Consider the following 23,611-nt stretch of genomic DNA (forward strand, 5'->3'; position numbering starts at 1 on the left):
ATGTTACGGTCAGCTATCCGACAGTAGGGTCTGCTAACAGAAGTTGGGGATTGACGTTAAAACAGTACACTGGGGTCGTGGTCGTAGGTCGTAGGCTGTAGTAGATCAAGTCTTCAGAGGCTAAGGTGATCAGTCTTAGACTCAACAAGTAATTCGCAGTGAAGGTGAGCTGAAAGTATCTGTGGTGATAATCACAAGTTGATTGCTGAAGAGCTATGGAAATTTGGCCATGAGCCAGGCTCAGGTCATACTATATACAAGTCTAGGGTAGTCCTCTTACTCTGAGGACCGATGTCTTCCGAGCGGTCCCCGGGTGTGGACCGCTTTCTCCATGTCGGTCCTAGGTCAGGACCGCTTATCTCTCGTCGGTCCTTCTTACCATCACGTGACCTGTACTATAGTTCTTCCGTTCCGAGTGAGTCCCTGTTGTTCCCGTGATCCTGCAGTACAAATGTCCTGTCCTAGCCGCCCGACGCCCAAGTGGGTCGGTCAACTGTTATCCATGCATAACGGGTCGTAACACCAGTACTAAGGAGAAGATCACACCCCAATTCACGACAATTCAACGTCACCGCTTCAGTCTTCCGGAGCATCTCATCGGCCGTTCTTTACACAAAATGCCCTCTCACGAACCTAAACCAAAAAGACATTTGGGCGGACTACAATTGTGTCAAACCGGTTTGATGACGGTTGCCGGTGCAATCCCACAACGGTTGACGCACATGTGAACCCGAAATTGACCTCGAGATACCGATGCGAAAACCACTCGAATGGGGACTGCGGAGTGCGCTGAACAGCTGCTTGAATTTCTCAATGCCGAAGTCAAAAAGAAGCCTCTCGATATGTCTCAATGGCTCAGCGCTCAGAAGTATGCGGTCGAGGCTCGGCAAGTTGGTAGTTGAAAAGTCAGCCAATAAGGGACCTGCAATACTAACAAAGTTGAATCCCGAGAATTCTCAGAGCTTAGGTAACTGTGCTTTCCGTCATGCTGATTGGCTTATGCAGCGAAAAAAACGCCGAAGAGCGAAGGTTTACCGAAACCGGGCCCGACCATGTCGGAGCCGAACGCCGTGATCCACCCAACCGGCCCGGCTCCTTACTTCTCCGTCAAGTTGTGCGGTGTTCACCGGAGACCACAATCTTGAGGCTTGAAAGTCGGTCAGCTGGTGCAAATTTCAGACGCAAACCTTACTCACTCCCGGCGGGCACCGGCAATCCTGCCTTGAGCCTGATGAGTGGCTTGCTGCGGAGTTCCACATGACCATGGTAATCAGCATCAACGAAAGACTTCCAGTGGTGATAGCTCACTTAGCGAGACAACAAGCTCTGTGCTACGCTTGAGAAATTCCCGCAGTTTGCTTTCGGCATCTCAAACTTGGAAACATCGACCAAATTGTCGGCAGGATATCTCAGTTAGTACCAAACCGCCGGCGAGACTTCCGGTTGAAGGGTGCAAGGGTGCAGATGCCCCGTGCAGTCTTAGACTTCGGCGTCACACGGAATGACGGCATTCGCACTCCATGTATGTGCAAGTAACGTTGTAAATGTCTTCACTGATCCTCGGTTTTGCCGTCTCTTGAGATGTATAAGTATGGCCTCAACTTCCTGCATTTTGTCAACACCTACCTCATCACCACACAGCTTACACTCAACTAACACACACCTATTAACACATCTTTGAAACAACACAACTTACCATCTCTGAAATCACATCTTACACTTAATCTTTATTCACCAAATCTTATCTAACATGACTGCTATCAACAATGTCAAGGACTTCGACTTCATCCTCGTCGGTGGTACGTCTATGATCTATAGTTTCTCTAACAAACACAGTTATCTCACCCCTTATCAGGTGGCACTGCCGGTTGCGTCGTCGCCGGACGCCTAGCAGAGAACCCCAACGTCAACATCCTGGTCATCGAGGCCGGCGTCAGCAACCCCATCGACAACGAGGCCATCATGACCCCCGCCCGCGCCTTCGAGCTCCGCGGCAGCAAGTGGGACTGGGGCTACAAGACCGGCATGATCGACCGCCCCGACTACACCCGCATCGAGAAGCCCAACACTCGCGGCAAGGTTCTCGGCGGCAGCTCTTGCTTGAACTACTACACCTGGATCCGCGGCAGCGCAGCCACCTTTGACGACTGGGCCCCCTACGGCGGCGACGAGTGGAACTGGGAGGGTTGCAAGGAGTACTTCGACAAGCCTGCCACATTCCACGACGACCAGGGGTTGCTGCCCAAGTACCTCCAGCACATTGGTACCGACGGCCCAATCCATGTCTCGCCTGCTGAGCTGGTCGCCGAGGCCGCCCCTTTCCGTGACGCCTTGAAGAAGGCTTGGGTCAGCAAGGGGGAGAAGCTGAACGACGAGATCTACGACGGCGAGATGCACGGCCTCACTACTGCGGTCAGCTCCATTTACAAGGGGAAGCGCTCTTCCAGCTGGCGCTACATCGAGGGCAAGAAGAACGTCACCGTCATCGGCCAGACTTACTCCAAGCGCCTCATCATTGAGAACGGCAAGGCCGTCGGCGTCGAAGTCCTCGGTCCCAATGGCGAGGACCTCACTTTCCGCGCCAAGTACGAAGTCATCGTCTCGTCCGGTGTCTACGAATCGCCCAAGCTCCTGATGCTTTCCGGAATCGGACCCAAGAAGGAGCTCGAGTCCTTCGGCATCAAGACCCTTGTCGACTCCCCTCACGTCGGCCAGAACCTTCTCGACCACCCCATCATGCCCCACGTCTTCAAGCTCAAGGACGGCTACGGCCTCGACCAGCACCTCCTCCGCGCTGGCCCCGAGCACGACGGCGCTGTCTCCGCCTACCACTGGAAGAACAAGGGTCCCCTGAGCAGCGGCCTGCTTGAGCTCGTTGGCCTCCCCCGTATCGACGAGCGCCTCAAGAACTGCGCAGAGTACAACGAGTACCTCGCGAAGAACGGCGGTGTCGACCCCTTCGGTCCTGGAGGACAGCCCCATTTCGAAATTGACTTTGTTGTAAGTATCTCCCGTAACCGGAAACGTCAGTATCAGCCGAAGCTAATGAGATGTGACGATAGCCCATGTTCTGTGACGCCTTCCAGTGGCACATTCCCACGCCTCCGAAGGGTGACTACTTCACCGTCATCGTCGATCTCCTCCGCCCCCTCTCCAAGAACGGCACCGTCACGCTCAACTCCGCGGACCCCCTCGAGCAGGCCAAGATCAACCTCAACTTCTTCTCCGACGACCTCGACCTCATCGCCATGCGCGAGGGCCTCCGCTTCGTGGACGACATTATCATGAATGGTGAGGGCATGAAGGACATCATCGAGGGCGACTACCCCTGGCCTATGCCTCGCTCTTCCGATGAGGCCATGATCAAGATGATCCTGGAGCGCTCTCAGACTGGCTTCCGTGAGTGGAATTCCTCATTTGTCACTCGTGACAAGTTTCCTGGACTGTATTGAGAATTGTGAGACTAACGGTGGACTTTGACTAGACCCCTGTGGAACCACTCGCATGTCTCCCAGCATTGACCAGGGTGTCGTCGACGGCAAGTTGCAAGTCTTTGGTGTCAAGGGTCTGCGTGTGATTGATGCCTCCGTCATCCCGGTCATCCCCGACTGCCGCATCCAGAATGCGGTCTACATGGTTGGTGAGAAGGGATCCGACATGATCAAGGCCGCCTATCCTGAGCTGTACCAGTGAGCGATGACTGGTATGGTTTCAAGCCCTGACAGTTTCAGCCACCAGTGCGATATCAGTGCGATTTAGTATTGATTATGAGTTCTTATTAATACATGAGTCTGATTATAGTTATCGATGGTTCGGCATATCGCCTTTATTGAGCCTAGTCAGATTGTGATATTTTGAACCCACCCGAAACCCGAGTTTGAAAGAAGCCAATGGGATCATATGCCTGCGCTGTGCGATTTAGAAAGAACCTATCCTCTCCAATAGTCCACCACACATCTTGAAGGGGATTAGCGTAGTTGAGGTATTTCCACCTCGTACGCTGGTGCGTGGTAGCAGACCACAGGAATATGGTGCTTTCGACTGCTCGCTGAAGAGCTTCTGTCAAAAACTCCTTATGCTCCGGCGTGGTTAGTAGAGCTTCAGCCTGAAGCACCATACTCGGTTCGTAACCCGCATCGTTGATACCGAGAACATTCTCGCCGTGTCCCGCGTAGTTCGTCGGCAGAGGTGTCAAAACGAAGATAATCCGGTCGTCGTTGCCGAGAGTGTTCTCGAACTCTGCAACGAGGCTGTCGAACACTTCAATTACCTTGCGGACCATGCTCATGGAGGAGTGAAATGAGAGGGTGAGCCACACGTTGTAGAGCCCCAACCCTCCCTCGATCTGTTTCACGAGACTCGAGATTGGAGCATGAGAGCGCGCGTCAACGACGGGGTTCAACTCTTCGAGTCCCACAAATGATGTCGATTTTTCTACACCATCCACGTTGGCGAGGACGAATGCCGCAGAGGGACCCGTGGCAGGGTTCCAAGACAAGGACACGAAGCCGTTCTCTGCTGGGTTCTCTGGGTTCCTTCGAATCATTGCATCGAGCTTCTCTAGCACGGCTTCAGCCTGGTCGTATGAAAACGCCGTGATACCACCGTAGGCGTCTTGGGAAGGGAATGTTCGCATGTCGAATCGCGTGACGAGACCCAGATTGTGCAAGCCACCCTTGAGAGACCGCCAGAGGTCATGGTGATTGGTAGAGGTCGCAGTTATCACCGTGCCATTGGCAAGAACGACCTGTAAACGTGTTATCAGGGTCATCTTCACAGCATTTATATCTTCAGAAGATACCTCATAGCTGACGACGCTGTCGCACGCCATCCCATGTTTACCAGAGTGCCAAGCAAAGCCTTTCGAACGTGTTAGCCGGTGTACCCAATCTTCCAACCAGTTAACTAACCGCCGCCGAGAAGAAATCCTCCGACACCAACATGACCTTCCCGTCCCCCGGTGACCATGACGCCCTCTTTCTCAAGCTCGGTGTAGACATCGCCCCATCTGGCACCAGAGCCGATAGAGGCGACTCCGTGTCCCTTCTATGGTACTTGTCAGCCTCCGGCAACTGAAACAAATAACCAAAACCAATTTTCTTCTTCAAAAACCCTACCTCGGCATGTTCATCCTCCCTGTACGTGACCGAATCATGCCGGCCAAGATCAATCGTCACACCATTCTGGGCATTATTATTCGGGACAGGCGAGTGCCCTCCACTACGAATCGCCACCGTCCAACAGCCGCCATCCTCAGCGCTGAGGGCTCTCAGAGCGGTCGCGACCTGCGCCGTGTTCTCCGGCTTGAACACGCACCGCGGGGTCACCTCCTGGACGGCTCCGTCGTAGTACGACTCAAGCGTCTCGACGTACTCGCTATCGGCCGAGAAATACAGTTGCGGTGAGAGGCCGGCGTGGACGAGAGCAGCACACTGCAGAAAGAAGAGGGTTAAAGCGTTTCTTTTGTCAAAAGCAATGACAGTGGTGGGGATTTCTTACACCTCTGCCCAGGGTCTCATTGGCTTGCCGAGCGACCAGCCGAGGGGTTGCAGATGCAAGACTGGCAAGGACGACTGTCGCCAGAGCGGATAGGCGAGGAAGTCGGGGAGACATGTTTGCCGTGTGTGTTCACTTTGAAACTAATCACACACTCAGTCACGGAGATTTCTGAGATGAAAAGAGGCAACTAGCCTTTTATGACCGTTATTGGGGGCGCCAACCGTTCTTGTTGTTCGGGCTCGGGATCCATGCAGCCATGCAGTCAGACGGAATCGAACTCCACAGGCCCTCGCTAAGAAGAGTTGGGAAACTTCGCGTGGCTTACAATCCCACTCTCGCGTGGTGCAAATGTTCATTGGCAAAAGCCCGTCGACGTTTCGTCGCATTCGCATGCGAACAACCCCCGCTCCATTGCCCGGGAAAAAATCACCTCAACGGCAAGATGCGATAGGTGGGGTTTCGTTGAGCAAGCCGGCTCCCGGAAGACTCTTCCGCCAATATTTAAATTGCTGCATATGCGGCCCTCTTCAACGGCCTAGTGATGTCTTGCCTTCGAGCGCCTGTCCCTCCCGTCGCCTTACAAGGTCAAAAGGTCCTCGGCACCCCTGGGTCTGGGCAACCAAGATCGAACGATGTTCATGAATCGTTTTTTGGTAGGGGAATGGGTTCAGTCGGACTCTGTTGGTTCTGCCCATGTGTGCTATTGGCTGCTGGTCGTGCCCGGCTCCTCCGAGCCCGGAGATGGTGCTGCTCTGGTAGGGTGACGCCGGGGTCGGACCGGGGTCGGGACCCACCCGGAGCGGCGAGGAGGGCTGGGAAGGGGTCAGCAGTCTTGATCATTCATTCCTTTGCGCAGGCGATTGTATCTGAATTTGATGGGATAGCGCGATGAAATTGGTTCGTTATGTTGGCTGCTTGAGACCCAAGATATCGGGCGTCGTGAAACCATGTTTATGGCCGCGTGGATTCCGTGGAGTCCACAATACTCAATCTCAGATTCAATATCATAAACTTTCCAGCCCATGTCCTGCTGTTTCTTAACTTGCACACAACCGAGGTTGCTGAATCTCGGGGTATCACAAAACATCATGGCCGATAAACCTTCTTTTGATGAAAGGGTCGGCGGTCAACATTCCGAAAAACAACACACACGCAGCATCCTCTCTATTTCCCGCAGATTGTGCCGCTCCTGCAGCAACCGTCGTGGGTCTTCTCGCATCAAAGCCCCCACGAGAATCCTCGTCGCGATACTGCAGCCTGCTAGACAACCCTTTCGCCTGTAAAACACATGTGGAGCTCCAAGCCCGTATCAATAATCATCCAGTCCAACCGGATTGAATATCGTGCCGCCGCGCAACCTCACACATTGTGCCGACAGCGTGCATGGGATTATTTCTGGGTCCAAAACCCGAGAATAAGGAAAAAGAAAGTTGAGACTCCATCCACATCACGCCTGACAAGTCATGACAGGCCTTACGTAAGGTGTCAAACCTGTCAAAGATGGAGTCTTGCTGCATAAGCCGTATCCCGTACAAATATGGCGTGTCGTCTCTCTGAGGAGCCCGGAGTGGCTCAAATGTGCCTCGCAAGTTCCTGCTCAACGACGCCGCCACAATGTCGGAAGGTGCAATCATGTACCCGATGCCCTCCGGGGACCCCTCCGTAGCCACGATGGTCCTCTCATCAGCGTGGACCATGGCTTCGGTGTCGACCATCTTCCTGGGTCTCCGCCTCTACTGCCGGGCCGCGCGGACGCGGAAGATGTGGTGGGACGACTACCTACTTTTGATCGGCTGGATGTTCCTGATCCTGGCGGACATACTGCAGACGGTCATCTACCGGAGGGGGTACCTGGTCACGACGCTGACGGGGCCGGTGATCATGCCGGCGAACCTGGCTTCCGACACGGCGATGAAGCTCTCACTGGCTTTCAGCAAGACCTCGTTCGCGCTCACGCTGTGCAGGTTTACGAGCGGGTGGGCGAGGTGGCTGGTCATCGTGGTTGCGTTCGTGATGGACGCGATGTGTGTTGCGCACTCGGTGCTGGTGTGGAGAGCGAACTGCGGCGCGCCGGATCCGCATACGTTTCAACCGTGTTGGTCTGCTGATAGCGGGCTTTGGATGAATATGGTTGGGTCGAGTAAGAAAACATGTTCGGTGGAGGGATTGGGAAATTGGAAGCTGACGCTACTACAGTTATATCAGCACTTACCGACTTCATCTTGGCCATGATCCCGATCAAGGTTGTCTGGGGGTTGCAAATGATCAAGCGTGAAAAGGCTGGTGTGGCAATTGCCATGGGCATTGGTTGCTTGTAAGTCAAAACACGGAGAGATTGTATGCGATGCACAACACGTGCTAATACGTCGACCGACATGTAGAGCTGGAAGCGTGGCAATTGTAAAGGCAGTCGAGTCCTACTGGGCCGCAAGAGCCGTTGGGCCTGAATGTGAGTTTCTCAAGTACGTCTTTCTCCCAGGCAGTTCAAGGCTGATATCGACTGCGTAGTCTCCCGTCGACTCGCGGTTCTAAGCATCTGGATCCACGCCGAGCCCAACGCCACCATCATAGCCGCGTCCATCCCAGTGCTGCGTGTTCTCCTCCGGGACGCCAGGGCTTACTACGCGCGAAAGTACCGCTCGGGCAGCAAGTATCTCAAATCCGAGGGCGAGTTCCAGAGCGGGACTACTTCGCGTGCTGCGGCCAGAGCATCGGGCCACATCAGCGACGACGGGAGTGAGGCGATTATACTGCAAGGGGGCAAGGTGCGGAATACGGTTGAGATCACGTCAGGAGGAGTAGAAACTGTGTTTGAAATGAACGATCGTTGGGATCGCCGTAATTAGGTAGACTCATAATCATCAATATGTTCTTCAACTTGACAGAGTGCATGGTAACCTCCCATGGATCTTTATCCAATGTGCCTAGGCATAACTGCACCAAACCGGAATGCCCAAAGTGTGCCTCGGCTAGAGGACGAAATGAACTATCATGAACTTTTTCAAAATGCTTAGGGCTGACAGTTCATCACTCAGGGTCCAAACGTTCAATAACATGATTGGACGTATTGCTTAAGAAATGGGAGTGAAAGGATTTCTGTAAGAACCCCAGAACACTCACCGAAGCCGCAACGTGGTGCTATCCAAAGTCGAAAATCATCCTGTCCAATCAAACAGAATTCTCCGATGCAGCGATGCCCAACACCGGTTCGTCAACTTCACTGGGGCACACGACCCTGAAGAGCAAGGATTACCTGCATCCATCCCGCGCGATCCCACCCCGCGCTGACAAGCCTCAACATCAGCAGCACAGCCTCATCTTCAGCAAGACTTCAACATAAAACTATCTTCCACATCACACCCCAAAACCCACCTATTGCCATGCGGCATCTCATGATACCAAATCACCCATAATGTGGCTAATCAACACAACAACGCTCAAACTCGCAGAGTTCCAAGGCGGGCCCCCTTCGCTGCCGTACGCCATCCTCTCGCACACCTGGTCCGACGGCGAGGTCTCCTTCCACGACATGGCCGACTTCGTCCACGCCTCCAAGAAGCCCGGCTTCACCAAGATCTGGAAGACCTGCGAGATCGCCCGCGCCGCCGGCATCGAGTGGGCGTGGGTCGACACCTGCTGCATCGACAAGAGCAGCAGCGCAGAACTGACCGAGAGCATCAACTCCATGTTCCGCTGGTACAACGACGCGCACATCTGCTACGCCTACCTCTCCGACTACCCCCCATCAACGTCGCAACCTCGCAGCAGCTTCTTCCGGTCCGCGGAGCAGCTGTCTGCTGCGGAGCTCGGGCAGTGCCGCTGGTTCTCCCGCGGCTGGACGCTCCAGGAACTCGTCGCGTCCCGGGACATCACCTTCTTTGACAAGAACTGGAACGACATCGGCTCCAAGGCGCACCTCCAAGCCCTCCTCGCGAGCATCACAGGCATCGACCAGGAGGTCCTCGAGGACCCAGCCGCGGTGTACGAAGTCCCCGTTGCGCGGCGCATGTCCTGGGCCGCGCGCCGCCGGACGAAGCGCGAGGAAGACCGGGCCTACAGCTTGTTCGGCATCTTCGACGTCAACTTACCCCTGATCTACGGCGAGGGCCGCAAAGCGTTTCTGCGCCTGCAAGAAGCCATCCTCCAGAACAGCACCGACCTCTCCCTCTTCGCGTGGGACTCGTCCCAGGACGACACCCAGGCCTTCCGCGGTCTCCTCGCGCAGTCCCCTGATGAATTCGCAGACGGCTCGTGTCTCGTCCCGATCCAGGACGCAGCCATCCAGCAAACAGAGATCCGCATCACCAACAAGGGCATCCACTTCAAACCAGACGTGATGCTCATCTCCCGGCAACACCTCGAGCGCCTCGCCCCCGACGACAACACCCCCTCCGAATCAGGCGACTCGGACGCAACAATGGGCCGCAGCACATCCAGCCTCCCCTCCTCCCTCGTTCCGGAGGCCCTCCTCCCCCAAGACCGCCGCGCCTTCGTCATGAAGCTCAACCACTACTACCTCGCCCCCTCCCGCCCGCCGCCCGACATCAACCACCACCTCTACGTCTGCATCGAGCTCTTCCGCACCCCCGACGCCTTCGTCCGCCGCCGCCGCTGGGTCCTCGAGTGGTCGCGCGGCACAAACCCCAAGATCGCAGACAAGCGCGAGGTCCACATCCCACGACACCTCTCCCCGCCGCAGTCGCGGTCCGTCATCCGCGAGGCCGACCACACCTTTTCCATCTCATGTAAATCACCCACGGGCTACCGCGTGAGCGTGACCACGGGATTCCCCGCGCACCTCTGGTTCGCCGAGACGTCCACCTTCTGCACAAAAGCCCAGCCGGGCTTCGTGGGCATGGTCAGCATTAAACAAAAAGCAGACGGCGACTGGGTCACCTTCACCCGCAAGAACGGCGGCGAGATCCACTCCCGGAAATGGCACTACCCCGACTTCCGCGTCTTCTTCGGCCTCGGCCGCCCAGGCTCCACCCCGGAAACATCCTTCTCCTCCTCATCAACACTCTCGCTGCCTCCCCAGCCAGAAGCCTGGGTCTACGTCCCCACGCGCGCCGACCTCCTCCTCGGCCGGTCGACCCTCTGGGGCGGTTACAGCCAGAGCGAGCTCGACAACCCCGAGGGCCTGCGGCACCTGATCCGCCGCTCCTGGGACCCGAGCAGCTACGCGTACCCGCCGTACACGCTCGGCGGGACGCGGCAGGCGCCCGTGATCTCGGACTGCAAGGATGCGTCGGGCTGGTTCGTGCTGCGCGCGGAGTACGAGGAGGCGACGGGGATCGTGACGCGGGAGGACGCGGAGGTGCTGGCGGCCAAGTCGTTAGAGGTGCAGGCTGCGGTGACGTCGCATAGGTTTCCCAGCGGGATGACGGAGCATAGGCTGGAGATACAGGCGCGGCCGGTGAGGGATCGGTTTGATGAGGTGTCGATGTTTTCGGGGCCGCAGGATATGTGTGCGGAGTATCTCTGTTTGATATAGAAAGATCACCATGAACCGGCTTCGATGACCACATGTTGTGAACCAACTTCATCATAGATAGCTTTCGATAATGTTAATCTTGCCTTCGAACCCATCACCAAAATCCTCAAAATCATCCTCACAAATCTCACGCATAAACCCGCAGCCCCCAACTCATCCCATCCTCCTCCCAAAACATCAGACGACGCAACCTCCTCCAACTCCGGACGATCAAACCCAAGCCAACTACCCAATCGCATCCCTCCGTCACCACCGACTCGACATCAGACGACTTGAGTCAGATGAACATCAGACGAATGACAACTTTAAGCAACGCCAACCAGCCATCTCAAATGCCAATGCCAATCTCATTCGTCAGCTATCCTTCTAGATACGTGGTCGCATTCTCAAACAAACCCGCAAGAGACACCAGCCACCCAGCACGACTCATACCCGCCCTTCACCAAACTTGTAAGTGTCTTCGCGAGTGCCTCAACTCTCGGATTCGTGGCAGCGTTGTCCTGGTCGGATCGGAGGTGAGGTGGTGATGCCGGCTTGGAGGGTGCTTCTTGGGCTGGTTTCATCCGCGGACGAAGCCTTTTCCCCGGCGGAAGGGAGCACATAAACACCCCTATTAGGAAATCCCTTCATCTCCGAAAAAACAACGTTCCAAGACACACAGAACCACAATGACAAAAAGTGAGCGTGGTGTTGGCATTCATTACTCGCGCGTCCAAGTACGACATGAACACGCAAAGACTATTTAGATGTTTACTTTTTGCCCTCACAATCATTCTCTCCCTCACCATCTCCCACTCATCACTTCCAATCTCAAATATCCCCACAATTTGTCCTTTTCTCATCCATCCCCTGGTATCTCAAAAACAAAAGAAAGTAACGGACAGAACCATTTCATATACCGCGTCCTGTCCTCTCATCCTCGCCTCCCAATCTTACACACTACCCCTCGAAACCGGCCGTGGTCATTACACCATCATCATCCTCCCCAAAAACACAAAAGAAATCCAAAAAAAGTCATGACCAATACTCAGTCCGTATCAAAAAAGCTCCCCGTCCTCTTCAACATACTCAAATCAACCAACCCCATCACAATCCCATCCAACCGCCTCACCCTCTCATCATAAATCCACCACAGCGCGCACCCCGCCACGCCCACCAGCACCTGCGTGACTCCCAGCCCGACCACCGTCGCCTTCAGCCCGGCCCACATCACAATCGCCCCGGGCACCGTCATCACAAACACACCGCTCAACAAGTTCCGCCAGCACACCACGCCAGCATCCATGTCCGCCACATTCCGCAGGCACACGTTCATGTTGCTCGACGTGAACTGCGTCGAGCGCCAGATCACGGGCCGGATCGCCGTGTCGAGCGTCCCCACGCCCGCGGCCAGCAGGCCCAGCAGCAGCGAGACGAGCGGGAAGGAGAGGTGCGTGCCGACGCCGTCTGTCGCGAACACGTTCGAAGGTGCAGCGGCGCTGGCGGAGACCTCGGACATGACGTCGTGCGTCTTGAGGCCGAAAGCGAGGATGCCGGACGAGGCGAGGACTGTGCCGGCTGCGAGGGTGCATGCGATGCAGTACGGCGTGTAGTCCGACGCGCGTCGGCGCCAGAAGGCTGTCGCGACGACGGCGATGATGGCCAGGAGGAACGGCGCAGTCATGAGCGCGCCAATGTTTGACTCGGAGAGCATCCACGGCATGGGGAAGAACAAAAGAGACAGGGACTCGGAGAGACCCCAGAGAGTGCAGTACGGTAGGAAGGTAACCACCACGAGCAGCCCTGTCGTCGGCGCAACAAAGGCTCTCGGCGCCTGCAAGATCGTCCGCAAGTCCATCGTTCCCGAGAACGACACGGGCTTCATCGTGCGTAGATAGGCCTTGGCGTCCTCAACGCTGGGTCTTCCGAGAGGCTTCGGGGGTTGCGACGCCCACGGCGAGGAGGTAACGGATCCGGGAGTCGGGGCGGGGCTGCTGCTGAACCACCGCTCGAACGCGGTCTCGGGTGCGCCGAAGAGAAGAAGCGGAATCGCGATAAACTGGAAGGCGTTGATGATTTCGAATTGCACGGTGAAGCGGCCTGCGTTTGCGGAGGCGAGACCGCCAAAGAGGGGTGCGCCCCAGGTCGTCGCGACGGTGAGGATGTTGTATATCGTGATGCGAACGTTACGTTGATGTTCCTATCCATGGTCAGCTTTCATAACTAAGACGAGCCAGCAGCAGTTCATACAAAGTAAGTATCCTGGATGGAACCGAGGATGAGCGTGTCAAAGGCTCCCCAGCCGAAGCCCTGGAAGACGCGACCGGCCATGCACCCGCCAAAGTTGTTCCCCGCTGCCATGTTCGCTATCACACCGATGAAGATGAGGACCATCGAGATGAGGTACACCGGCCTCTTGCCCCAGATCTTGGACGCCACGACGCTAAAGAGGCCTGTGAATGCTGAGATGACGAGCGGCACGGCGGTGAGTGACGCGACGGCCGTGTATGAGACGTTAAAACGGACGGCGAGCACGCTGTTGACGCTGATGTACGCCGTCTTCATCCCTCCCACTAGTCCAGCCGTCATCAAAAGCGCGACAAAGTTGAGTTCCTTCTTCCACTGGGGCCAGTTCTGCGCAAAATTGTCAACGCTATTCATCAAACGTGAAAGGTTGGAAACCCTACCAGGGGATCGTCCGGGTCATCGGTCGGCTGAGGACTCAGCTCTGTCTGTGAATGCCGCCCCGTGCCGTACTTGATCTTGCGCTCGCTGTACGTCGTCGAGAACGATAACCTCCTCGTCGAGCTCGTCATCGGCCGGGGTACGTCCTCCTTCGGCGGCGGCGGCGGTGGCGGTCCTCCGATCGATACCCTCGCCAGCGACACTCTGTTGCCCGGGTGTACGGCAAGATGGCTCTCCCTCGGCCTCGCAACCTCGCTGTCCCCCTTCTCCACGTCCTTCTCCATCTCGTCGACTGTGTATTACCCAAGTTTATCCCCCCTCAAGTCGTCAAAAAGGTCGTATTCGTAAAAAGGTTTCGAGTCCAGCTCACGGTAAAGACTGAACCAGCAGTGATACACCAAGCAAATGTCGAAGAGAAGAGAAGAATAAGAAACAAGAAGAAAAGAAACAAGCCCAACCGGTGGAGTATGATTGAAAAAAAGAACGAGCCAAGCGAAGGGCAAAGAAGGGAATATGGTTGTTGAATTAGCTATCGGACGAGATCGGGGGCCGACATGCTCCAAGCCCTTGTTTGCCGTCCTGCAGCTATTGGGGCGCAAATATTGCAAATTATTGCATGATGAAGAAAGAATGGGAAGATTTCACGTTCGAACGTCTCGGCCGGCACTGAAGAAAGAACATGTCAACCCACCCAGGTCCCGGGCGGGTCACTCCCATGATTCCTCTCTCAACGGCTCCAAGCGACCCCGATGCAACCTCACGGACCTGACCTTGGCCATGAGTTGTGGTCGACAGGCGGCCTACGTGAATACCCCTGGCGGCCCAGGCATGATTGCTGCACGCGGCGAGGTGGGCAGAAGAGTTCGGCCCCTGTCACCGAGGGCATCATTGGACGAGACATGGCCCTTTGCAGGGATGTTGAGCCCTGTCAAACGGTCCCCCCATCCGATGCGTGCTTGGACCATGGCCGGCCTGGGCGGACTAGAGGCTGAAACCTTCCTGATGCTGGGACTGTCTCTTGGGTATATCATAGGAGTTGGCGATTATTGTATTTTTCTGATGGGCCAGTATTATGTGCAAGGACTGGCCACACGAGGCCGGCTCTCGAAGAAAGAGGCTGAAGAGGCTCAATGCTAGCGCGGGAAACGGGCGAACCCTGGGCACTTTCTGCGCCCGAACGTGCTTTGTGCATAATGTGGCCGATGTCGAAGAAAAGGTTATTTCAGCCAGCCGATCGTGGGCTTGCCGTGACCAAGACAGCCGCGCAGCCACATGGTGCACGATCAACAGTGATGGGAGTGTGATGCTTTCCCTGATCTTCGTAATGACAATTCAGCGGGAAAAAGACCGCTGATTGACGCGCGTCCCAGCCAAATGGCGGCTCTCTGCACGCTCGGATACGTGCACTACTGCAGGAGTCGTCTTGATCATGATGGAGTTCGTGTCGTGGCCATCTGTTGTCGTTGCATTTGGCGCTTGTCATCCGTCATGATGGGAGCTGTCAACGCGGCCCCCCTCCCCTGGGCTCCCAACACGTCTGATTTTGCCACGGCGACAACGTCTCGCTCCGCCCACGAAGCGAAATATCCGGACCGCTTTGTTTCTTTTGGTTCCGTGGTTCGTCGAGAGATTGGCCAAGTTCTTCGTTGGTCTTCGGTTGGCTGGCCCGCTGTGGGTTGGGGGAAGAACCATCCGTTGCAGGCCGTTTCGAAAACCCCCCGAGGAACAAGGACCCCTGTCGGTTCGTGGGAACCTTCAGCCAATGTCCATGTCGACTTTGACGGCTTCGAACGCGATAACCTCGGGTACAGCGCATAATGTCGATTTTTTGAGTTAAAGTGCCCTCTCGCCCGAGGAATCGATTCGATTTCACCATAATGACTTTTGAACTTGCTAATATCAAAAAACTTGTTACTGCCGAATGATGCATGCGCTGCTGAGACTCAACTGTGACCAATTAGCTTTGGCTCACTCGCCAGGTTACAGCCATCGATCCTTCAGCCAACGACCGCAGGGCCATGACGGCGATCTCGACATCACGTCAGTAACGTCCGACGGGATGCGACGGACAGACGAGTGAAAAAACGTGATGACCATGACTCCCTCGCAGCTCGCCGCCCTACGGCGTCGCGGCCGGCGTCTTCGGCAATGTAGGAGCGGCCCCCGCAGCGGCGATCATACAATGGAGCAGTCGGATGTGTATGGGGCAAGCCAGTGGAAGCAGTGACCGAGAGTTCATGGCATATGCTTGCTTGATTCGGCTCTCCCAGCAGCCATGGCGATCCCGCGTCGTCAAAGGCCGCCGTGGGAGGGGGTCTATAATGTCCTGTATATCCTGTTGACCATCGCTCAAATAATTCCCGTCCGCGAAGGTCTCGAAGGGCCTTCTCCGCGGCGCATCCGTCCCGATCTAAATTTTCCTCCCAAAACGCCAATCTTTCAAATTCCCATTAGGTGTGCCCAGGGCATTTCCAGCCCAATCGTGGACTTTTGCCATCCTCCATTACTGCGAGCGCATGATGATAATGCCAAGTCGCTGAAACGGTGACCTGCCGTTGTAATGCGTTGCATGGCTGGCCTGACGGCCTCGACACGAACGACAAGTGAGACGTCTCGTTCGCCGGCGGCCCCGTCCGTCGAGTTCGTCTTCCGTCGGCGACCCCATTCCAGGCCTCTAGGTCGGCCTCCGATCTAGTCCGTCTACTTTGTATAAAGTTTGCTCAAATCCCCCGAGAAGTGACATGTCATCACATGACAGCGACGGCCTGGGGGAAGAATGGGCGCATGGCAGGCGCCATCAGAACGGTCTCGATTGCGTGGGCGCTCTTTGCGTCGAGCTGCATGACGAAACCTACAAATTGGGGATAATGGTGAGCATAATGATCAAGAATATGTCCAAGATGTGTTTTGCGTATATTGCTGAGGCTGAATCGGTGCTTTGTCACATGGGTGGCCGCCACTAAGTGGTCAGACTGTGGGAATCGGTCCAGCCCAGCGGAGGGGCTGATCGGCCGCAGGTCAGGGCTGGGCCGGTGAAGGCCGCCCTGCCCTTGCTCCAGGGACCTTTCACCGGTAGCTCGGAAACTTTTCTTTGGCTAGTTCCGACGGTGAAGGTTGTTGGTAGCATTGGTCGGTGGTGAGTACTAAGGTGTTGTGTGTGTGTGTGTGTGCGTGTGAATAGTCGGTCCGGCCCGGTATCGGCCGGACGGAGGGAAAGATCCCTCAATAAGAAGCTATGACGATTGCTTTACCTGAGTCGACAATCTCCTGCACTGCTGACTTCTCCATGGCCAGCAACACTTGGCTTGTGCGAACCAGCAACTCTGATGTCATTGTCAGCTGCTTTGCTTCTCTCACATGTGACGGACTGAATCGTTGGAGCTCACCTTCGTAGCGAAGAGAGTAGGTCACAGGCGGATCCTCGTCTCTCGAGTGGAGGGTAGGCGCCTGCTCCTGTGCGACCTGTGTTACGTGGAAGCGTAGTCCTACGTTCTTGGTGGCATCGGCCCACAAGATCGTGCTCTGGTCCCGTTGTTCCGGTGCGATGGCGCACTTGGCCGCCATGCGCTCGAGCCAATGCCTCCAGACACGCACCACACCGTCTTCGATGTTGCTGTGGCTCGCAAAGACGCCGGGTCTCGGGCCAGTCTTGACCAAGCTGGTCGTTGTGCAGAGCTGGGTGAAGAGCTCACCCTCGTCCAGACAGAGCTCTTGGGTGACTGGCTCGTCGCCGGCGTCTTCCTGCGGGGCCTCGGCGCCGGGCACGCGGCGGGTGTAGATCCTCCGCATGCGCCGGGTTTCCTCCGAGACCACCGGGCGGAAGTGCGAGTAGAGCTGCGAGAGGTCGGCCAAGTCCAGGTCGTCGTCGCCGGACCATGTGCGGCTGTCAAGGAAGTCGACTCCCAGGAAGCGACACGACATGGAGGGGGTGGTCAGCTTGGCGCTTGGGTGGTAGCTCTCGAGCATCATCTCGTGGCCTTCCATCTCGGCGGTGTGGAGCAGACGGTGCTGTAGGATGGTGGTGGCTGTGGCATTGAAGCGGCGGTCGACGAGGGTCATGGGGAGCAGTGCGCGAGACTCGAATGAGGACAGGATCGCGATCAGGATCTATGGATCAGTTAGCAAGGCAGTCACACGGTGTTAGATAGTAACCAAGGCTGACCTCGTTGGGTAACGAGTCTATCGGGGTAGTGAGCCCAGACATGATGATTGTTTGCAAAGATGTGATAATGGTAAAGATGTGGTGTAGAACAGTGGCTCTTGCCGTTCAGGAAGGTCCGGAATCAGACCCGTTGGCCATGTCGAGGGCGGTCATATTTAAATGAATCGAATCATCCGCTGAAGCACACCGAGCAGCGTTCGACGGGAGATGGTGTGCAGGGATACGAGGCAGGCAAGGTCAGGAACGAGAGACTTCAGTAGGTTGGCGAGGTACTTGGGATGGAGATTGATGGAGATGGAGATGCCGAATGCCAGATGGCCAATGGACGGGCAGCAAGGGGCCGACGAAGATCCTGCTCGTGGATATGCGATGATGTGTGATGTGTCTGCTGGTTCGGGTTCTCTGGTGGCGCGACTGGGCTGATGCTGATGCGAATTTGCTCGTGCTCGCGGACGGAGCGACGTGTGGATGGGCAGCGGGAGGGATGTGAAGCAAGGTTGATGGACGCGGGAAGAAATGGGAAATGGGTGGGGGGCACTTTGAGGTGCGGCGTGCTCGGTGGGCCGCGGTGACATGTCGGGCACACGTTGGATCATGCTTCAGGGACCTCCCCTTCCTGCAGCCGCTGCAGGGCTATTTCCAGCGCAATACCCGGCCACCTCAGTGGAAGATACCGCCAACCTGGTGTCGGTGCGCCACTCGGGTTACCTGACTGGGCAGATTTCACCGGTTTAGCAGCCACTCACCATGAGGTACTCCGTAGGTTCAGTGAGCTGACGGCAGTGTGGCGCCCAGGAAACGCTGGAAGCATTCCGGACGGGACAAGCTTTCCAGCGGGTGTGGCTGTTTGAGGTGAGGTACGAATACCTAAGGTAAGGCAAGGCGGACGTCGGCACCCCCCAAGGGGACTAGCGCCTCGCTTAGGTGGCTGCCGAAGCGAAACCCGTGATGGCCGCCGCCCTGCACCTCTTGTTTTTCGCTTCTGCGAGTTCAGCCCAGATTGACGCTACCTTACCAACACAACACACCCTTTCATGATTCTTTTCCCAGACCAAAAGATCCAAAACACATCTCCCAAATACTCTGCTATCTTTCGTTTCGAAAACCAAAGGCAAACTGCATCAAAAACTAATCGGAAAATACAAGCGTCCCCTCAGCAGTGCAACCCGGCATTGACCGCCGTCTACCGGTTTCGTCCGACCGGCCAGCGCCAGCGTCGACAATCAACGAGATAACATCATCATCACCCCATCGCAATCATCTTACGAGACCTGAGCCTCCCGAGTCAGAATCCACTTTTCTTCGATAAAGAAACAGGCGGTGGGCAGAGTCTAGCGTCAGGACAGAGAGCCTCATTGCCTCATTGCCTCATTGTCCTCTCAATCTCGGTATTCGTCCAAGCTTCGCCATGTTGTCTGGACCACCCTTCCCAGCCCAAAAGTTACTGATCCCCCCCCCCCCCCCGCTTGTACATAAGATATCCGTAGGCCGTGATGTTTGTTTTCTCTCCGAGTTTGGAGCGAAACCCTTTCCACGCATCACCGAACTACGGGCGCATCCCTGTCGTCATTCCGCCTAGTTCCTGACCTCGCTCTCGCCCCCTTGTCGGGCCCGCCAAAGATAACAAACGCTTCGTGGCGTGACTTCCCGCCTACCCGCACCATCGCGACATTCGACGACGTGTTCTAGACTCCCAATACTGCCGAACTTATATGCAGGATTTTCCCCGAATATGCACGCGCTGTATCTCTCCCCTGTTGCCAACCGTACTATACCCACGTCCACCGACTCAGGAAAAACAAGAATACGTAGGATGAAGCAAGCAAGAATAGGGGGTGTGAGAAGACCTTCAAAGCAGAAGCAAAATTTTCTGCCTCTCTATGCGAGCCAATCTCTTCCGTCACATGTTTCTCGCGCACGCCCTCCCTCTCTCGCGATACATACCCAGCTCAGCCTCCACTTGTCCCAGACCGGAGTCCAGCCGTAACAAACCATCGCACGCACATCATCGCATCTTTCTCAACGTCTCCAGCCTGATCTTTTCTCTTAGACAGACACCACGGCAGGTCCCGGGATGGTGTCCTCGCTGCACCCGCCGCCCCAAATGTCGACCTGGATGCCGGGGTCCGCTGCGCTGTACGCGCCTGCCAGCCGGCGTCGCGCTCCCTCCGCCAAAAACTCGCATATATTTGCTGCAAACAACGTCAAAACGTAGGTCAGCCTCAGTCACACCTCGCAAGGAAACAGTGTACACCCACACACACCGTCTGAACCAGCCAACCACACACAAACAAACACCAAAACAAAACAAAAAGGTATCCAATGTAGCAAGCTCATATAGCACGTCACATAAGACTGCGCTCCGCCGGGCTGCGACGACGCGTGCAGCGCAATGGCCTCGGCCCGGAGCTGATAGCCCCCGGACCTGAGCGCCGGTGGGATCGACACGTCGAACCTCCCGCAGTTCTCGTTGAGCACGTCGGTGCCCCACGACGCATCCGCGGCCGCGTTGTTATACCCGTACTCGCCGATCTTGAAGAAATCCGTCGATCCTCTGCCACCTTGCGGAGGTATAACATCACTGGGCCGTAGTGGTTTCCCCTGATGGCGGGTTTCGCGCAGCTGCGCTCGCCGACCTCTCGACCGAGACCTTGCTGCCGGCTATATCGGGTTCGCTAACTTAGCGAGCGGGAAACATGCGTTGCAGACGATGCATTGCACCCGCAACTGCAGCCTCCTCTTTTCTACGTGCATGTCTCATTAGGTCACGAAAAGGGGAGTGCGTAGTGGGAACGATTTCCATCAAGAATGGAACCGGACGGGAAGGTCTCGGTGTTGTGGGGACGCCTCGCCTGGGACCTCGCCGGAGACGCCCGCAGCTCCGCCGACATTGCGCCGCAGATCGTTTGACGCGACGTCCGTGACGGGGCTGATGCTCGGCTTGACGTACGGTTATTCAGTGACAATTGTGGATCCCATCGCGACTCGGCCTACCGGAAGTCTGGCGCAGCTGCTGTCTTGATCTTCGTTGCCCATCCACAGCTGCTAGAAGGTCGCATGGCCGAGAGCTGTACTCGCGCTGCTTAGAAGTGCAAGTGTTGCGGTGAAGGTCTTCATTTTGACGATGTGAGGATTGGCAGGGTTCATTATTTCGAAGAGTTATGCTTGCCGGACAGTGTCCAATGCCCATCCGGCCAGTGTCTAGTGTGGAATCCGCCTGCCGAGACCACTTGCTTTTCATACTGAAGCGAATACGCTTCTCTCTTTCGTCGCTGCTATCGTCATCGCTACTGTCTTCGTCCCCCATCGTCGTCCTCCATCGTCGTTCCCCATCGTCATCGTCGTTATCGTCATCTTCGCCCTCCATCACCGTTATCGTCATCCCAAACATGGCTCCTACGGCTCCTCCGGCTCCTGAGGCTTGACTGGACGCGGTCTCCCTCCGTTGTCTCGCATGGTCATGCGAGCAATGAACCGCGCAGAATCTCCGTTGGGGTCGCTGCTGTTGCCACTCTCGTTCGCACGCGCCAATCCTTTTTCTTTGACAATCCATTGAAGACCATCATGGAGGACGGACTCGACCTGGTCGTAGATAGAGTCAGCGAGGGATAGAAACGGCGCTCCAGTCGCTCTGGGATCCCGAATGACTAGAGAAACTGGCGCCCAAACAAGGAAACTTGTGGCCTGATTCGCGCTCTAAGATTTCGAGCATGATGTGGCACACCGCGCAACATCCCTTGTTGACTGCCATGGGGATGGGTATCTTTCGGAAATGATCAGTGATCTCTCGGCGAGGCAAAAGCAGAGACTTGTCGGCAGTCTCATGGCCAACGTTGTAGTTGACCACCTCGTCACGAACCCGTGCAAGCACATGGGCACAAAGCCCAACACCTTCTGCATGATAGGTCAAGTCTTCTGAATTGGCCGTCTTGTGGCCGTCAAAGAACTCAGCCAGTGCAAGCTGCTCCTCGTTCGGGAGCGGCTTTCCATTATTGCCCTTAAAGGAGGCCAATAATTCAGCCGTGGACGTCAAGTTCCTTCTCGTCCAGTCAGTTACAAGAGGCTGTATGGAGGTTTGCAGAACGAATCTCGTCACGTGGCGTGAAGCGTGCATGATGTGGTTGAGGGAAGTTTGGTGGCGGCACAACATGCCCACAGCATCTGACACGGCCACTTCCCAGCCTGATTGGATCGCCGTGCTCTCCAGAAGTCTAGAATCATCAGTGCCCTTAGCATCAATGCCTGAGACCCCAGGCTGATGGGTTGCGTAGAGCCACGTGGAGTGCGACTGCAGAATCTCGCTGAAGTCCTCGCGAAGACTTGCCAGGCAGGAATAGGCACGGACGGCGGCTTCAACGAGGTATTGAAGAGACTCGATATGGTATTGCTCCATGGTTTGCTGCGTGGAATCCTTGGTGCCTTTACTCGTTCTCCGGGCGTAGTTGGTTGCTTCTGTTTTGGCGTTTTGCAGTTCTGTCGTAGAATCTTTGACCGCTCTCATGACCCCAGATAAGATCTTTTGAAACTCAGAACGACCCTTTTCGTCATAGAAAACATACTCTGGGTCTCCGTTTGCGTTCAGAGGGCTACGCTCCCAGGCTCTCTCGCCGTCTTCTGCAGTGCCGCGACCATACCGAACCTGCATCTCCTTGTAGATCTGCTTGAGCAGGGTGGATTGAGCTTGGGTCTGACCTTTCCGAAAGCAGTGTTGAAGTTCATCTTGAGGGTTCGTGGCACCTCCTTTCTGGAACGGCATCAAGTCCAGTTCAGTGATTGGGTCTGAAGTTGACCGAAGGGACTGTTGCAAACACTTTCCCATGGAGGTCGCTTTGAATTGCGAGGCCAACTGATCGACGGACGTCATGCAGATGGTGCCAAAGTTGTGCTTCTCAAATATGTCGGTGACGCAACCATGGAGCTTCTCGGTCATTCGCACGTAAACGAGATCATGCAGCAGGTTCAGCCAGTGAAACCGCTCATCGGACTTAGCAGCTCCGTGAAACTTCTTCAATAGAGAGAGAAGGTCCTGACAGTATTGAAAAGTGCTGTTGTTGCTGCGTTGCTCCCAATCCTCTTTTGCCAGCAATCGGTACGCAAACTTAATGACGGATGAGGAATCGGTGCTATCCGGGACCAGAGATCCGTTGATCTGTGGTAGAGTGAGCTGGGGCTGCAGTCCAGTGTATTGCTGCTTCGCCTTGTCGTCATCACGGTGTGGGTTCTGTGAGGCGAAGAGGTAGTGCGAGCCGGTGCTCGCACCCTTCAGACTTCTGTCAGCTCACTGTGAAATGAGTATTTAACACACGAAAGACTTACAGCAGAGCCATCGGGGAAAAGAGCCAAGGGTTCGGGGCTCAAGGCGGCGACGCAGTCAAGGTAGTCGTGTTGCTTTCGAACGAAGCGTCTCTCGGCCTTTGACAATGTGAAGTCGTCGCGTATGGCAGCTCTCTCGGGGCGCTTGAGATGCTTGCTTTGGATGTTGGAAAGCATGGCTATCATCTTCTCGAGTCTTTCGACCTCTTCGGAAGAAGGAACCTGCTGCGGGTGGGCGTACTCGGGGTGCGCCATGTTGTCGGAGGGTGACTGACGAAGACGACGACGACGACGACGACGACGACGACGACAGAGATCCGGACGACAGAGATCCGGACGACAGAGATCCGGACGACAGAGATCCGGAATGATGCTAGAGATCAAGGACGACGACGGAAGCCCGAGAGGATCGCGCCAGAAAAGGCTTAGACGAATTGATAGGCGAGGCTGGCAAGGTTGATCCTCTAGACGAAAGCTGC

General features: G+C 55.9%; 8 protein-coding genes across 8 annotated transcripts; 3 read left to right on the top strand and 5 right to left on the bottom strand.

Annotated features, from left to right (window-relative positions):
* Nucleotides 1–1,750: 1,750 nt before the first annotated feature.
* On the top strand, nucleotides 1,751–3,693 carry COL26b_014048 (uncharacterized protein; the record flags this gene model as incomplete). Its single annotated transcript, XM_053186628.1, has 4 exons — nucleotides 1,751–1,799; nucleotides 1,856–3,000; nucleotides 3,063–3,399; nucleotides 3,485–3,693. 4 exons carry the CDS (start codon nucleotides 1,751–1,753, stop codon nucleotides 3,691–3,693), a joined length of 1,740 nt encoding a protein of 579 aa, XP_053029419.1.
* A 203-nt stretch (nucleotides 3,694–3,896) lies between these two features.
* COL26b_014049 (uncharacterized protein) lies at nucleotides 3,897–4,771 on the bottom strand (the record flags this gene model as incomplete). Its single annotated transcript, XM_053186629.1, has 2 exons — nucleotides 3,897–3,909; nucleotides 3,930–4,771. The coding sequence occupies 2 exons, from the start codon at nucleotides 4,769–4,771 to the stop codon at nucleotides 3,897–3,899; spliced, it is 855 nt and encodes a 284-aa protein (XP_053029420.1).
* A 134-nt stretch (nucleotides 4,772–4,905) lies between these two features.
* On the bottom strand, nucleotides 4,906–5,613 carry COL26b_014050 (uncharacterized protein; the record flags this gene model as incomplete). Its single annotated transcript, XM_053186630.1, has 3 exons — nucleotides 4,906–5,046; nucleotides 5,118–5,432; nucleotides 5,500–5,613. The coding sequence occupies 3 exons, from the start codon at nucleotides 5,611–5,613 to the stop codon at nucleotides 4,906–4,908; spliced, it is 570 nt and encodes a 189-aa protein (XP_053029421.1).
* Nucleotides 5,614–7,113: 1,500 nt separating this feature from the next.
* COL26b_014051 (uncharacterized protein) lies at nucleotides 7,114–8,345 on the top strand (the record flags this gene model as incomplete). Its single annotated transcript, XM_053186631.1, has 3 exons — nucleotides 7,114–7,594; nucleotides 7,705–7,813; nucleotides 7,979–8,345. The coding sequence occupies 3 exons, from the start codon at nucleotides 7,114–7,116 to the stop codon at nucleotides 8,343–8,345; spliced, it is 957 nt and encodes a 318-aa protein (XP_053029422.1).
* A 566-nt stretch (nucleotides 8,346–8,911) lies between these two features.
* Nucleotides 8,912–10,993, top strand: COL26b_014052 (uncharacterized protein; the record flags this gene model as incomplete). The annotated part of the gene is made up of 1 exon (XM_053186632.1): nucleotides 8,912–10,993. One exon carries the CDS (start codon nucleotides 8,912–8,914, stop codon nucleotides 10,991–10,993), a length of 2,082 nt encoding a protein of 693 aa, XP_053029423.1.
* Nucleotides 10,994–12,020: 1,027 nt separating this feature from the next.
* Nucleotides 12,021–13,941, bottom strand: COL26b_014053 (uncharacterized protein; the record flags this gene model as incomplete). Its single annotated transcript, XM_053186633.1, has 3 exons — nucleotides 12,021–13,172; nucleotides 13,223–13,606; nucleotides 13,660–13,941. The coding sequence occupies 3 exons, from the start codon at nucleotides 13,939–13,941 to the stop codon at nucleotides 12,021–12,023; spliced, it is 1,818 nt and encodes a 605-aa protein (XP_053029424.1).
* Nucleotides 13,942–16,879: 2,938 nt separating this feature from the next.
* On the bottom strand, nucleotides 16,880–17,861 carry COL26b_014054 (uncharacterized protein; the record flags this gene model as incomplete). The annotated part of the gene is made up of 3 exons (XM_053186634.1): nucleotides 16,880–16,980; nucleotides 17,044–17,764; nucleotides 17,820–17,861. 3 exons carry the CDS (start codon nucleotides 17,859–17,861, stop codon nucleotides 16,880–16,882), a joined length of 864 nt encoding a protein of 287 aa, XP_053029425.1.
* Nucleotides 17,862–21,417: 3,556 nt separating this feature from the next.
* On the bottom strand, nucleotides 21,418–23,387 carry COL26b_014055 (uncharacterized protein; the record flags this gene model as incomplete). Its single annotated transcript, XM_053186635.1, has 2 exons — nucleotides 21,418–23,079; nucleotides 23,136–23,387. The coding sequence occupies 2 exons, from the start codon at nucleotides 23,385–23,387 to the stop codon at nucleotides 21,418–21,420; spliced, it is 1,914 nt and encodes a 637-aa protein (XP_053029426.1).
* Nucleotides 23,388–23,611: the final 224 nt, after the last annotated feature.

This window comes from Colletotrichum chrysophilum (genome assembly GCF_026319265.1).
Source record: "Colletotrichum chrysophilum strain AFK26 chromosome Unknown scaffold_287, whole genome shotgun sequence".
In the NCBI taxonomy this organism is placed as follows: Eukaryota; Fungi; Ascomycota; class Sordariomycetes; order Glomerellales; family Glomerellaceae; genus Colletotrichum; species Colletotrichum chrysophilum.